This window comes from Acartia tonsa, chromosome 5, assembly GCF_053477335.1.
Source record: "Acartia tonsa isolate MP-2025a chromosome 5, ASM5347733v1, whole genome shotgun sequence".
Taxonomy (NCBI): domain Eukaryota; kingdom Metazoa; phylum Arthropoda; class Copepoda; order Calanoida; family Acartiidae; genus Acartia; species Acartia tonsa.
This window is the reverse complement of record NC_137264.1, coordinates 38,060,994-38,077,406: the sequence shown is the minus strand read 5'-3', so window position 1 is coordinate 38,077,406 and position 16,413 is coordinate 38,060,994. Positions and strand designations below refer to the sequence as shown.

The 16,413-nt window shown below is 30.4% G+C and overlaps 1 protein-coding gene across 1 annotated transcript in view; it reads right to left on the bottom strand.

Moving 5' to 3' along the window:
• LOC145319433 (uncharacterized) overlaps positions 1-16,413 on the bottom strand; it is a 48,463-nt gene that overhangs the window by 14,410 nt on the left and 17,640 nt on the right. The window contains exon 2 of the mRNA XM_080161572.1: positions 2,503-2,925. Within this exon, the coding sequence (XP_080017698.1) occupies positions 2,503-2,924 (422 nt within the window). The 5' untranslated portion in view covers position 2,925. The remainder of the gene's footprint in view (positions 1-2,502; positions 2,926-16,413) is intronic.

The window sequence follows — 16,413 nt, the reverse complement described above, 5'->3', positions numbered from 1 at the left end:
AATTAGAACAAACATTATTATTCATTTTTTGAAAACAATAAGTAATTTTTTTCTTAAAAACACACAATTTGACAGAAAAAATACGGTGTCCATATGAAACAATAAATGTTTGGCTTTTAATAAAGTTTGCTAATTTTTATGTGTTACAAATGAATAGTCAAATAAAGTACATAAATATCATATTTTGCCAGGAAAATAACACTACCCCCACCAAAGACGTCCAAGCCTTTTTGAGGGTGAAGAAATTAACCATATATCAATATACCAATTGTGTCTAACATAGATGTATTTTTGCTTATCTATCTTTAATAGCAAACTAAAAATTTAGGTTTCATAAGAGATGTTACAGTTGTACAAACATACAAATGGACATTTTTTCAGAGTTTATCTGTAATGCATAAACATAAATTGCTGGATGGTAGGAAGAAACCAGACCAACACTTTTGCCAGGGGCAGGTTTTAGCCATTGGCTGGCGTGTGTCTCTTTCAGAGTATACTCTACGTTTTCTTTTTCAAAACAGAAACAGAAATATTAAAGATTAGTTAAGTTTAAGACTATTTGCTAAAAAGCATACATTTATTAATTTGAATTCCCATAAAAACGTAAAAACAACGATCTATACTTTGTTAAAAATTAAATTTTCATAAACGCGGCCAATTGTTTATAAATCTCATGATAAATATATGTTATAACATTTTACAAATTGAAATTGTAGAGCGTCCTTTTAATATGGATATAATAAACAGATATGGCATATTCAAGGTTTTGACCTTAACTTTTATAAATCAATATGTTTTATATATGTGTCATTGTCCACAGTAATTCTACTCAGCAAGTCTTATATGTATGGAGGTCTGTTGCCATTAATATATTCACTGAAGGGTGTTTGTTTAAACAATATGACTACAATTTTCAAAGAAGGGGGGGGGTAGGAATTGGGCCGTTTATTGCACTAGTCCCCAAAGTATTACAATGGCGTTTTCTTATTCATTTGCTTAACAACTTTGGGAATTTGGTTGGTTTGATTGGTTGATTTATTAAGTTGAGTGTCCATGCGTTTAACCAACATATTGTAACCTATTAAAGTGGTAATTTTGTGCATTATCATTGGGGATGTACAGTACATTAACGTAAAGATGTATGCATTGTAAAAAGCTATACAAATCTCTAAAATGCAGATTGCTTGTATATTTTTTTACATTTTATTAAATTTTTTAATGTCAGTAATTATATATTAGCAAAGATATTCTACCTTTGGACGTAAATGTCTTGATCTGTCAATTATATTTTAAAGTTTTGACTGCAGATTGTTTTTGTTACAAATACAATTTTTGACAAGGACAGTTATTTACAGAAAGGGTTCTCCTATACAGGCTAGCTTCTCATAGATCCAGGGAAGGTTTATAACTATTTTGAGGGAGGGTACCACCACCCTTACAAGAGTTTAGTTTTAAAATAAAAATAAATGCTAAAACAATTTAAGTTTCGAAAAAATTGTATTTTTGCCTCAATATTTTCTAAATGAATGTGGTAATTTTGAAGTTGCTAATTTGCACATAAAGTAAAAGTGTCGGACTGATTATGAGGTAAAAAAAAATTAGCCAATGAGAGGCCACTATAAATTTTACCATTGGTCAATAATGGCCTCTCATTTTTTTTACGTCATAATCATTCCGACACTTTTACTGTGTTCATGGTAATAGTATTTTATATTTTCTATATTTAAAGATTTTACCCGTCGCATTATTGGAATATATAGTATATATAAAATTTAACAATAAACAAAAGCTACCTACCCTGTATAGGAGATTTCTGCTAAAATTTCCTTTTTAAGTTTTCTAGAATATGGGGCCAGTTTAACCATCTAGATCCGCTATATCTATTTTTTGTTACTTGCCGCTAAAATGACCTTGAAACGTTGAACTGCAGCAATTTTGTTAAAATAAAAATGCACCAAGTACAAGAATGTAAGGATTCAGATTTTTAAAAAAAAATAAACTTTAGGATAAATGGATAGAGCATGGTAAAATGGTACAATTTCAAAGATGCAAATTTTAAAAGAGGAGCATTTGGGGGGGGGGATGAGGGGTGTTTGAAGGGGCAATTTTTCTTGAGATTTTAGAGCGTTAAATGGGGTTAATGAAGTAATTTTGTTAAAAAAAACTGTTCTTCTAAAATCTTCCTCACTAAAAATATATTAAAACCTGTGCATAGGTCCTTATAAATCTTTAGATAAATAAATTTGTCTAGCCATTTCCCAGATCGAAAGGAACAAATCTCTTTTATATAATAGCTATCCATATTTCTAGAGTTTATTTATTTCCACATACACCATCCCTAATTCGTGATACATGTTTTAGACTTATATACCATTGTTCTCATTTACCTGACAATAAAAAAACAGAAAAATCATTAAGTAAATGACTAAAACTTATAAGTATTAGGAAAAATAAATCTACTATTAGAAGCAAAGCTACTGTAAAAATAGGTTTAAATCTTACCTTATGCTAGAATTTGTCTCAAAGCTCTTGCTTCTAGCTGGTGTCTTTACAATCTCTTTGTTTTTTCTCATTTCTTGTGAAATTTTTACAGGCAATTCTGTCTTTTTCGTGGGTGAACTTTTACCCTTGTCCCGCTTTAGAAACCAAAATAACCGATTTTCACTTTTGGCGGGCTTTTTAACTATAGTCTCTTCAGCTAATTTATACACTTCGCCATTGGATTGATTTATTTTGGTTGGGCCAATCACAGACCGAGATTTACTTTTAGCCCCGACCATTGGTTGGTTTGGTCTGTAGAACATGATACTGCCGTCGTTATTGGTCTGTATGATGTGTGGATGACTGAGGTATAACTTTTTCTGTTTGTCACAAAACTCTCGGCCCGCTAGAGGATGGCGTCTGTCTCGAGGCAGCCCAGACATTCTGAAAGGTAAAAATAATTATTAATACAAGAAGAAAAATCTAACAAATTCACCAAATTTCATATTTTCGCCACTTTCTGGCATCGAATCTGAACATAGATACAATAAAAATCTAACAAATTCACCAAATTTCATATTTTTGCCACTTTCTGGCATCGAATCTGAACATAGATACAATAAAAATCTAACAAATTCACCAAATTTCATATTTTTGACACTTTCTGGCATCGAATCTGAACATAGATACAATATTCTCAATTCTTATAGCCTTTCAGAAGATGTAATGTTTGAAACAAAGGGACGTCCAAGCACATTATCGATAAAATTTGTTGTAATTTACACAGTAATTATAAAAATAATGCTCGTTGCTTTGGTTTATTAGTTACGAACAGTAATAAGGATTTTAAGAAACTATCCTATTAAATTAAAGAAATTAAATGTTTGGCTGAGATGTTATACTTAAGATCTCTAAAAAAGTCCGAATGCTATTTTTTACTTTAAGATTTCTCTGACTTCTTAACGTATTGAGTTTTTTATTAACCCCTTACAGTCAGGCCCCTTGCCGCACCTTAATCAGTCGGGGGGGGGGGGGCGTTCAACGCCCCCCCCCCCTATTATCTTAGTTCCTATTAGAGCTAGAGGGCTAAAAAATTTTGTGCAAGTCCCCTGTGTTATGATAAATTTCCGACCTTAAGTAAGTCAAGGTCAATTTTCGCTTCCTTCACCCTTTTGTTTAACAACCTTTGTTTTTAGGTCCTTTTTTACTTATAAATTTCAAACGGCTGTAATTTTTTTATTTTTGAACCTAGAATAAAATTTTTTTGCAGAAAATGTTTATCTTTATGTAAATTTTATATTTGAAATATCAAAATATAATTTCAGCGGCCGCAGCTGTACTTGGCAGCTGCCAGCCGCCGCAGTCGGCGTTCGGCGGGAAAACGGCGGCGGATCTTTATGAAATTTTTTATACATTATGTAGACACGTAAGATAAGCTTAAGTTTGAAAAATGAAGTCTCTAAGTCAAAAATTGCGGCCACAGGAGCCTTTTAAAGATTTCTGGAGACCTGGAGGATCAGGACCTGCAGGATCATACCTGGAACCTAAAATTGACTTGAACACCTATATTGAATATGAGGATGTACTACTAGAGGATATTTTAGTATTTTGGTAAGATAAAATGCTTTGTTTAAGTCAAAAAAATATTTTTGCTCTTTACCTGGATGACCCTGCCAGGTTTGCTGGCATCCTGTGCCCGCCAGGATGGAGATATTCAAAAAATTTCAACTCTTAGTTATGTCTCATACCCACACTTAAAAAGTCAAGCAGTTTGGGCTCTTTATCTTTCACACAGAGAAAATGAGATAGAAAATGAGATAGAAACCCCCGACCGTTAAGGGTTAAGAAGACGAAGAAAGTCCCTCAAAAAATCTCTTTTTTAGGGGTTTTCTTTCCCACTCCTCCTCTCCTCATCCCTCATTTTTATGACGTCATTGAGGGACTTTCTTCGTCTTCCTTTATTAAAGAGAATCTCACATAGGTCCCGTGATTGTAATGGACTCTTTTACATTTAAATTATTTTTTGAAAGCTTTTAGGCTATTTTCTCAGATCCCTTTTATACACAGATCCTCAATATGCTGGTTGCGAAGCTGGCAGTAATTTATATTTAATTATACTTATCTCTTGCCGCCTAAATATGATACCAAGGGGTATTGTATTTGTTTTACAATAGACAAGTAGCAGTTATTATAAGTTATTAGCCTCATTAAGTTTATATGATACCTTAATAAACTTCCTATTATCTTATACTAGCGGATACGATACGTCCCTAGATGCCTCTAAAATAAAAAGTAAAAATAAATATTTTTGGAGGTTGGGACCTTTTCCTCTTGTGAGGGTTGAGATACCCTCCGAAATAAAAATAGTTGTAAACCATTCCTGGACCTATTAAAAGCCTCAATGTATAGGAGAACTATAACAGTTCAGTAGTTTTCTATAGAGAGACGAACATCCTGTTACTTTTATATGTCGAACAAAGTAATAAGTAGTATGAATTTCATTTTAAAAAAAAGATTTCTTAAACGGTATACCAATCTATTGGTGCTTTTCATGAAAACCTCTGACCCTAAATAATTTTAAGCTATTTCTTTAAACAAAACAACCATTAGTTATATATCGCATCGTATTGGTGACAGTTTTCCGCGGATAGTAAAATGTAATAGGAAATTTTTTGTTGGCCCCAAGATGCCAAAGACCCGGTACAATAAATTGATACTGATTGGCATTTTGCATTTTATTATTCGTGGAAAATTGTATGTAATTGTATGGCCCATTACAGGTTCTAATCCAGTGGATATTCATCGGTTTCAAAGTCACACAGGAAAATGAAATGAGGAAGAGAAAATGCGCGGTACAGTGTGTTTGTAGAATTTTGCACTATGACCAATTTTTTGTAACACAAACGAAGCATTTAAAACAATAGACTTACAAATTTACTCACACACACATTAACCAAGAACAATCTTGTTCAAATTAAAGCTTACAAATAAAATACAACCAATAATTTATAGTCTTTTTTATAAATTTCTATTTGATTTTAAGATATATTTTAGCCTCCCTCGCTAAAAACTTTTCTAATGCGCTCCCTTTCCATATTTATTTATCTCTCTTTTTCTCTTTCTCTCTTTTTTCTCTCTTTTTCTTTCTTTTTCTCTTTCTCTCTTTTTCTTTCTTTTTCTCTTTCTCTTTTTCTTTCTCTCTTTTTCTCAATCTTTCTCTTTCTTTTATTTATCTATTTTTCACTATAAATGCAAAACTAATAACACATACAGAGTGACCTAACTGATATATTCAAGAACACTTTTTGCGTGATAAAAATACTTACTCACACATTATTGAACAATGATACATATAATATCCTCCGAGCATAGTTGTAGTGTATTTCCTTTACATTTTTTTGCACATTTAAAAATATATGACAATGCTAAATTCAATTTATGTACAGAAGAAAGACTTTTAATTAAACTAAAACAGTAAAGTTAGATATTTTGTGGATTGTAGAGGGGGGAGGGGGGAATTATCATTGTCAATAAAGCTTTTATGGGGTTGGGATGTACTGTTTTGGTAGATAATATTCAAAATGAGTAGCCAAATATGTTTTTAAAAGACAAAGTCAAGATAAAAAAGCTAGAAAATTGAACCAGGAAAAGTTAACAAAACAAAGAAAACTAAATCCGCCTTATTGAGAATAGCAAAGACTATTTAGCATGCAAGGTTTCATATTTATAGGATATTTCAATCATGTATAAGTTTAAAGTAAAGGTTTTACTTATTTTAATATTTACAAATTGTATGGAGTTCCTATAGGATCAACCCTGGCACTTCTTCAAATTTTAAAAAGTTTTGATCAAATTTTTCAATCGTGGGATTTTTTAATGCACAGCATACTCTTTAAAACGTCTGTCTATCTGTCTTAACACAACTATATAATTACCTATGTGTACAAAGTACATTGTTCTCTATGCATTCCCCGTCACTCTAGTATAAACGAAGTAAAGAAACTCGCTGAAACAGATGGATTCAAATACTATAAACTATTGTTTTGTTAGCTTTTCAAAAGCTGTTCTACTCATGAAAATAATTGTCCTTGTTATAATTTATTTGCGTGAGTTGTATTATTTCCATTTTTCTAAAGGGTCATTATAATTTGATGTAAAAGAGACATAAATTTTCTTTTATATTTGTTAAAAATTTTGACAAAAACATTGTAAAATTTCAAGTAAAATTATTGTAAAAGAGATTCTTTTATACAATAAAGGTATCATCGTCATTATGTCTGTGTTTTATTTATCAAAGTTATAATCATTCTACTGAATTTAAACTTTGAACTTATTAGTTATAAATACATAAGATATAGCGTAATGTTTCGCATGGATCTTCAGGAATAAGACAATGGTCTATAAATTGATTTACGTTTCCAAATGATGATAACAAAACTATCCCTTCTGTATATTACAATTTTTGGGTGAATAGTTTAAAACTAACCAACCAATCAAAATTTCATAAATGCACCTAAAGTTGGGTTCTAAACTTTTAACTATTAGTGTCTAAATTTTTTAGCTCATAATTTAAACTACAGAAGGGGTAATTTTGTTTATTATCATTTATTGTCCATTGTCTAATCCCTTAAGATCTCTAGCAATACTGTACCAAACTGGGAACCACCTTTTAGTTATATGTATATATTTTCGGTGACACTAAGTATAACTTATAGAAATTTATAAACTTAAAATGTATCTTATTTTACATAAGATACATTGCTGCGCCCCTTTTTCCTGAACTCTCAGCTGTCTGTAAATAATATATCCTTATACTAAAGTAACAGGATGTCTGTGTGTGTGTTTGTGTGTCTGTGTGTCTATACCGAAGGATCTCGCTAACCGCTGAACCGATCGGGTTCTTCTTAACAGGGTAGATTCTTATGGGTTCTGGGAAGGTTTATAACTATTTTGGGGGAGTGTACAACCACCCTCCCAAGAGAAATGATAAGAAAATGTAATTTTTTAAAATATACGGGAGACTTCAACGTAACATAAAGAGGTATCGTAACATAAAGAAGTAACGTAGAGACTTTAACAAACAAAAACATTTAAAGTGCCACTAGAGGCCTCTAGGGGCGTATCCGCTAGTCTTATAATAAAGTATTTGTGCCAAGTAATGTCTCATAAACGTCTCGACCTTAATTTCTTATTTAATATCTTAAAAGAAATTCTTTTTATAAAAGTCAAGAATTATAAAATCATTTCTATAAAAAAAAATATCTTAGATAAACAATCATACATAATCATAAGCATAGTTTTAATTATTTAATTGCTACGCTCCTACGCTACTTGTAAAAAACATGAAGTAATTTATCAGTTATTCTTAAATATGTTCCAAATTCATTTATTTCCACCACTGCACTGTAATAATAGATATATAACCCTAGATGGGCCTTCAGTCAAAATCAGCCGTCCAACTTATAAAAGAAAAATACGAACATATGATTTATTCCATTAATGCGCACGACGAAACTTTTTCATGATATAATTTCCTTTAAAAGCTCATTATATATGAATAAAATGAAACAAATAAACAAAACTGTTCTTTCGTTCCTTTATTGTTTTCTTATTGGCCCGTTTTCCTGAGTATGGATCTAGATCTAATAAATGAATTACTGCCCCTCAAGCATAAATCACTTTTCGTCAATTATTTTTTCCACCATTTTTTCTGACTTTTTACAAGGTTATCAAAAGGAAACTCTATAGTTTTTAAAATTTGCTAGTCCTATATGCTAAAGCGCTGAATGTATATGCCAAACATGATCTCAATAACAACTAGGCCAATCGGTCGTCAAGAAATTCATAATCCTGAGGAAGAAATAAGTTTTTTTAAGTCAACCCCCCTTCCATATAAAAATTATTTAACTAAATTTAAATGACAATGAGCAAGGTCAAAGAAATTAATACAATAAATAGATTTTTTTGTGAATTATAACAACAAATAATTTTTACTATTAGTATATCCTTAATACATTACACACACATATATTTATATATATATATATATACAGTATACGTTACGAAAAATGACCGCTCTTTAAAATGTTCCTGCCTCCCATCTAATAAAGTTGTAACCCTATTTTTTGTATGTGTGCTTTTTATATATGTATAATTGTGTGCAGTGTTGTGGTCAGTTAAATTAAAGAACTTTTACCGACATCCGGCAGGCTATAAAAGAAAAAATTAAAAATGCCAAAATTCAACCTATTATTATTTTTAGTGAATTTCACTTAAGCCCAAAAATCACATAGTAAAATTAATTTTAGGCTAGGGGTTATTTAGAGTTTTATCTCAAGCATAAAATTTTGATTCTATAGACACCTTACTCAGCTTCCTAGCTCTCATACAAGTCATTTGAGCACAAAAAGCATGCATCAAGAACTCAAAATCAATGAAATTTGGGCTTTGTGCCCAGGGTGCCCAATTTTTAGATCTCAGCCCACAGAAGGGCTAGAAATAAGTTCTTTAGCTTTTTGGTGATGGCAGAAGGAATAAAAAGCAGTTACCATTTGAATCCATAGTCTAAAATGACTTTAGAGTACCCTTAGGGCCCCTCATAGGCTAGAATCGAGACATTTTCCATTTTCGATTTTCAGGACTCCAGGTATGAGTCTTTGGTTTGACTTTAGCTCCCTATAAGTGGAGCTAGGGTTGAGATATTGGAGTTTTGTCTTCGATTCCCTCTCACTGTGGTATCTCAGTGTACTATCCTAGCTTGGTAGCTTGATATCTCAACTATCAAAGAGCTGAGACATCTTTTAGTGAGACCGCTTCAGTAGAGGAAGGAAAAAAATCACTCAAAATACATAATTGGTTGATTTTTGACATTTTGAATATTTTCTTTTATAGCCTGTCAAATGTGGGTAAATATTCTTTAATCTCATTGACCGCAACAAACACAAGCATACATATGTATAAAGAGCACACACACAAAAAATATGGTTAAAACTTTATTAGAAGGGGGGCAATAGCATTTTAAAGACCGGTCATTTTTTGTAACGTATACTGTATATTTGGAAAACACTAAATTTGTAAACTAAAAATGTCTTCGTCTATAAAATCAATGTTATGAAATGATAAGACAAATTATCAGAGTTTCCTTTTACTGTAGCAAGGAGATGAATGGAGTGTTGGGAAAATAAAAAAGGGAAATGCAGAGAGTTTATAATAATAATTATACTTAAGCCGACTAAATTCAATTGTGATTCAAAAATGATGTTCAAGCGTTTTTGTAAAAATATAATTCAATATTTGAAATTGTTTTGATATTAATTGCCAAATAAAATTATTTTTGGTTTGACAAAATCTGAAAAAACTATTGAATAATCACCTAATGATTTTTATAGAAAATAAATGTATTTAAGTTAGGTTAGGTCAAGTTAGGGTAAACAAAGAACACTTAATTACTTAAAAAAACAAATTTATGAAACATTTTTTTAAGTTAAAGCTTTTGATATTGATTAACTTAATTCTATAATGTTGTATCTTTTATACCTTTTTAGCCATTAAGCAACTCAACTAACAAAAGAATAAAAAGTGTAAATTTTCTTTGTTATTAAAATACAGAACAAATTTTGTTGAATTGAATGGACATCGATTAAGCTTGGGGGTGTAAAGTGTGATTGTTGGAAAAAATGATTGACCACTTTTACACGCTAGACCTAGGATATAGGGTGAGGAACAATTATACTGACAAATATTTTGTCAGGCGTTGTCAATGTATGTGGGTGCAGGGGGGAGGGGGAATTGGGCTGATTATTACAATAGTCCCCAAAGTTTTATATTAACGTTTTCTTATTCGTTGGCTTCTAAATTTTATTAATGATTTCAATTATTGAATTTTAATTGGTTGGTTCATTAAGTTGAGTATTCAAACGTTTCAACCACTTATTGTAATCTAATTGGTAATCACCATTTAGATAACTGTTGTAGATGTTGTGTCAATTACGGTCATATTGTAATATTCATAAGGTAGCTGCGCTACTTAACACCTGCTGAATACATTAGGAATATTGAAAAAATCATGTTAACAATGGTTTTGTAGAAATTGCCTACAGAATCGTAAATATAAATAAATATCTTTAGTTTCTTTTTAATTATGTACCCGCGGTCTACTGTACATAGAACGTTAAATTATATGTTTATCAACATAAATAGTTCGTAATTTCTTTTTTTTTTAATTTAATTAATTAATTTTACAGAATAATCTTCCTTGTCTAAACAACTGCTATTGTTTCTAAAGACAACAACATTATTCCAACTCTCAGTGTAAAACAATGCAGGGAAAGATAAATAATAGAAAAATTTTATTTCAACCAACCATTCCAATCAGTACTTTCTGCTAATAAATAGTACCTCATTGTCACGGGAATCATCATGCAAATTTGGAATTATTAGGATGATTCTAACATGCCTGAATTAACTATTTAATAAATCCGCTACGGACATAAATAATATATTGTACAAAAGCTTTGACTTTAAAAATGGTGTATAATTTTGAATTAGCCCCCCAGAGGGGAAAACGTCTAAAAATGATCTATATGAATTTTTATAATGCTTAAGAAGCCATTATTACTAAACACTATAAGCATTGTGTTCATTTAAATCCCGGAAACGGGTAAGGCGTAGTGCCATGAGAAATAAAGAACATAAAAGTTGTGATGCACTTTATATGTAACAAGCGGCTTTGCCCCTAGAGGCCTGTAACTTAAGATATTTATTAACCTTCTCTGGAAATATAAGAATCTTCATATCGGTTGGCAAGATCAAACCTTCTTTTTAGAAATCCATATCGGTTAGCGAAATCTTAAGCTACAAACAGACAGACATACTGTTACTTTTTATTAGGATTAAGAAGTTTTTATGCAAAATTTTATTTATTTTAACCTTTCATAGTAAACCATACAAAAACTTATAAGGGCGTTCTTCTCCATTTGAATGGTCACAAATAATTCTAATTAGCCTCTTTATAACAGGAATATAGGATAAGATAATAATAATATTAAAAATTATCAAATCTAAACAAAAGTTATATCATTATTAATTTCAACCATTATTTTTCAGTTTTATTTTATTTTTTCTTAAACTAGCGACTACCCCAGTAACTAATACTTCTTAATTCCATTGGCCTCTAAGAAGCTTCAGTGTAAAGGAGAACCATATCGGTTAGCGAACAATAAAGGCACAGACACACAAACACACACACACACACACACACACACACACACACACACACACACACACATAGACATATAGACATCCTGTTACTTTTTTTATGAGGAAGACCAAAGGCAACCAAATTCCCCAAAGAAAATTAAATCATTTTGCCAATAAGCAATTTATTTTCCCGTTTATTTATCTTTAACTTCATTATGAAATCATATTGTATTTTGAATAATAGATTAAAATTTATGTTAATTTCAAAATAAAAGTCTTAATTGTTTTATTTAATATCCTAAAGCAGAATAATGTTTTATTTTTAACAATAGGGATATTGTTAGTAGAGCAACTATATAATTAACTTTGTCTGATTGTCTGTCTGACTTTGTGTCATTCTGTAGTAAGCTGGCTGGTTTGTTTTTAACTTGTCATAAGTAAGTCTAAGTCTGTACATCAGATTTTAAGTCCACTTAGTAGCGAAGCTAAAGTACCTATTGATTTCTGTCTATCTTTGTAGCTTTTGGTCTGTTTTCTGTTTGTCTGCATAGCTTTTGGAGATTATTGAGTCTTTGACACTCTTATCGTTTTCTGTGCATTTTTTTGGGCTAAAAACCGAAGAACTTTTCTCCAGCCGAAAATTTTTGGGATGTGGGGGGGGGGGGGTGTAAAAATAGGTGTTCTAAAGGTTTGATGGAGTCATATAATGTATTTTTTTTTTATTTTGAAGTGGGTGAAATGAGAGGTTTCAAAGTTGGAGGGGGTTAAACCCCTTTACACCCACCCTTGGACGTCTATGTCTGAAGCTCGACGGCTAGGGCATCTCTGGGGTCGAAACGAATGATTACAAATCATATTGTAATGAAAAGTGTAGATCAAAAGATATTTTCAAATAAAGAAACTTAACAATTAACAATTAAATTACAGTTATACTTGAAAGAAATTTAATCTTTGGAAATGTTGATTCTAGCCCAAAGCTTTGATTAAAATTATTGAAATATTTGTTTGAAGTCCAGTAATATAACTTTGCATGACAATTATTATTTAATGAGTTACAACAATCAAACTTATTTTTTTACTAAAAGTTTTATTGCCATTTAAATTATTATTTATGGCATTGGACATGACTGACACTTGAGTAACATGTGCGTAATAAAGGCTAAGTTGATCGTTTTTACGTCAAAACTTTAAGCAACAAGCCTTACTGCTCAACAACAGCAAAACATTTGCTGTTTTATTGGGACATTTCAAAACTGATCTTTGCCACAAGCCCTTACAATTGCATAGAGTAATGATAGTCGAGTATTTTGATATAAAATAGAATTATGGTCATAATTTCCTGTGCTTATGTAACTTCTATTTATAATTATTCTATGATTAAATGATGTAATTACAGTATTTTCTAGAGAATATTCTATATAAAACTATTCTATGATTAAATACTGAAATTACAGTATATTCTAGTGAATATTCTATATAAAACTATTCTATGATTAAAAACTGTAATTACAGTACATTCTAGTGAATATTCTATATAAACTATTCTATGATTAAATGATGTAATTCCAGTATTTTCTAGAGAATATTCTAAAATTATTCTATGATTAAATTATGTAATTACAGTACATTCTAGTGAATATTCTATATAAAACTATTCTTTGATTAAATACTGTAATTACAGTATATTCTAGGGAATATTCTATATAAAACTATTCTACGATTAAATAATATAATTACAGTAAATTCTATTGAATATTCTATATAAAACTATTCTATGATTAAGTGATGTAATTACAGTAAATTCTAGTGAATATTCTATATAAAATTATTCTAGGATTAAATGATGTAATTACAGTATATTATCTCGTGTGCTCGCAATCATATACCCTTTGTAAGTTCCAAGGATTGGAAATGTATTCTAAAATCATCAAATAATGTTAAGATTTATTTCTTATTAAAAACTTCAAATTTTTTATGCTATTCATATCATCGTATTAAAGACAGTTTTCCGCGGATGAAAATCTTACAATTATAGGATGTAGGTCTGTTTTATTAAACCTTATAGGCCAAATTAGCAGGCCAAAAAACAAGAATTAATGTAAACCAGTTCTAATCTAACGGAAATTATTCTGATTCGGAGCTATACTGGAAAATTTATTTTTCTATAAGTATTCCTTGTCTAAGTGCAGAGATACCATGCACACCAAATTTATGCGGCAATAAGATATATTGCAAATTTTTTACTCATTTCGTATTTTGACATTGGTCAGTCTGACACAATTCAATAAATGATATTTTATTTTATCCTTAGATTATGACATTTGCATTATATTTTACTAATTTTCTTATGGACCTATTTATATCAATTTTTCAATAAATTTTAGATTTCTTTTCTTAAAAAATTCCATAATATATACATAAATAGAAATACAAAAGTAAAAAATTACATATATGTCACTCAAAACTGTTATATAAATAATAATTTTGTATAAATATTTCCCATGGATGTATCTAAAAATGGACAGAAAAAGTGCCACACCCTGTAATATTGACATGAAATAAGGAACATACATTCAGAGTTTTTAGCTGCTAATCAAAATAACATTTTGACTTAATAAGTAAGAAATGGAAATAATCTTTCTTGTTTATTGACAAAATTCAAGAATTGTATATGCATATTCGGAAGTTCTACCCTCCCCCTCCCCCCCCAAAAAAAGGATGATTTTTAAACACTAAAATAAACTTTAACTTAAATGAAATAAATTGATTAAAATCTCAGAAAATATCTCCCTGTCCCCGGCCATTGGGAAAAATATTAAAGTATTTTACACACCAACAACATGAAATCTAAGTATTTCAATGTTTTTTTAATGCTATTTTTTTATTGGGACCAAAATATCATTTAAGTAATTGAAATTTTAAAATTTTTAATATTAGTGTTTAAGTTTTACCTTTTTGTTAACTTTTAGTAAACAAAAGTCTAAAAGCAATAACTTGTCTTGCCTTAAAGATTTGCTTTTGTTAAAAAGATTTTAAAAACTGAAAAATTCATTTAAAAAAACCTATTGCTATCAAAACATACCTACAATAAAAAGTTAAAAATTAAGACAGTTTTAAAATTAAAAAAATACTAATGCGGCAATTTCTTGGCTCTTGGAGGAGACGAGATTCAGGGATATTAACAGATCAGAAAATGGACGATAAATTGATATACATTGACCCCCAATGATAATAAACAAGATAACCTCCTTGGATATTTCAATTATTTTTTAAACGTTCGAGCACAAAAAGTTTTGAAATTTTTTTAACCAATTGCCCCTCCCTCACTGGGGGGGATATTATACTAGTAAAATAGCCTAAAATCTGTCTGTACCAATATGAATTACTATATTTATATCCTAAATAAACTATTTATTACATAGAATTCAAATAGGAAGAGGGTGTCAGATACCCATAGGTCCAAGAATGAATACAAGAAAAGATAACCATTGAAATATCAATTTTATAGGAGAAATATTTGGATTTTAAAAAATCTTTTATAGCAATTTTAAAAGTATTAAACTAGAAAAAACCACATGTACAGAATTTACAGTACAGTACAAAATAGGACCTCGAACTAATCTGTCATCAGGAAGAGGTATTTTGTAAAGGCATGTATAAATTATGTATTTTATACATAAAATGTACACAGTTAGGAAGATAAACATCATTCTTCTTTCTTAAAATCAACATTCTTCAACGGAATAATACAAATATTAAACAAAGAAAAGGGTATCTGCTTCTTTTTGCTGTTTCCCTCAGAGTGCGTTCAAACCCACCCCTTCTTTTCTTGGAAATAAATAAATGAAATTAAAGTGGACAATTATGCCTGTTGTTATTATTCCTCTATAACCTGGGTTAAGTTAGGTTTTATTGGGTACAGGGTTAGTACTCCTCGTAAGGGTTAGACTGAAGGAATCCCTCTAATATTTTTTAAATTTATTAATACATAAGAATATAAAGGGTGTGGGAGGGGGGGGGGGTTATGCGCTCGCGCTCGCCAAGCACATTGAGGAATAGCACCAGACAGCAGACACCAGACGAACATTTCTTATTAGTTGCCGATTTGTTTTCGTTACTAGATTTTAAGAATTTAAATGTTTTTAATCCACTCTATTGATGCATGTATGATAATTTCAATACATAGGACAACATTAGAATTTACCATATAAGTAAAATAGGATATTCACAAAATACAAGAATTCTATTAACATCATATTACGTGTTGGATTACTGATAAATTAAAGTAAAACACTAGAGGGTGAAAGGGTTAAATAACTGTATCTCACCATCACAATGTTCTTGTGCCGACTTGCAATTGGGTCATTAAAAATCAACCCACGGTGTCGAGGATATCAACACAGCCTAGCAGCTGGAAATAATTTGGTAGCAGACAAAAGAGGATATTGAAAAAGGAAGGGAGGTAATACATAATGTAGATCTGTTATTGATACCAACATTTTTAAAAGCAAAGCATTTTCATTTTAGAGTGTTCGTCTGAACGAAACGTAACGTATAGCTCTGAACATATATTTTGCATGTTTGAAGTATCTTGCAGATAAGGTTTAGAAAGCGTAGTATATTTATATATGTCCCCAGAAGAAGGCTATTTTTATTCTAATTTTAATTATGTTAACAAAAAATTTGGAAATTAATGGTGATTTCTTGGATTAAAAGTAAAAGTAAGATGGCATT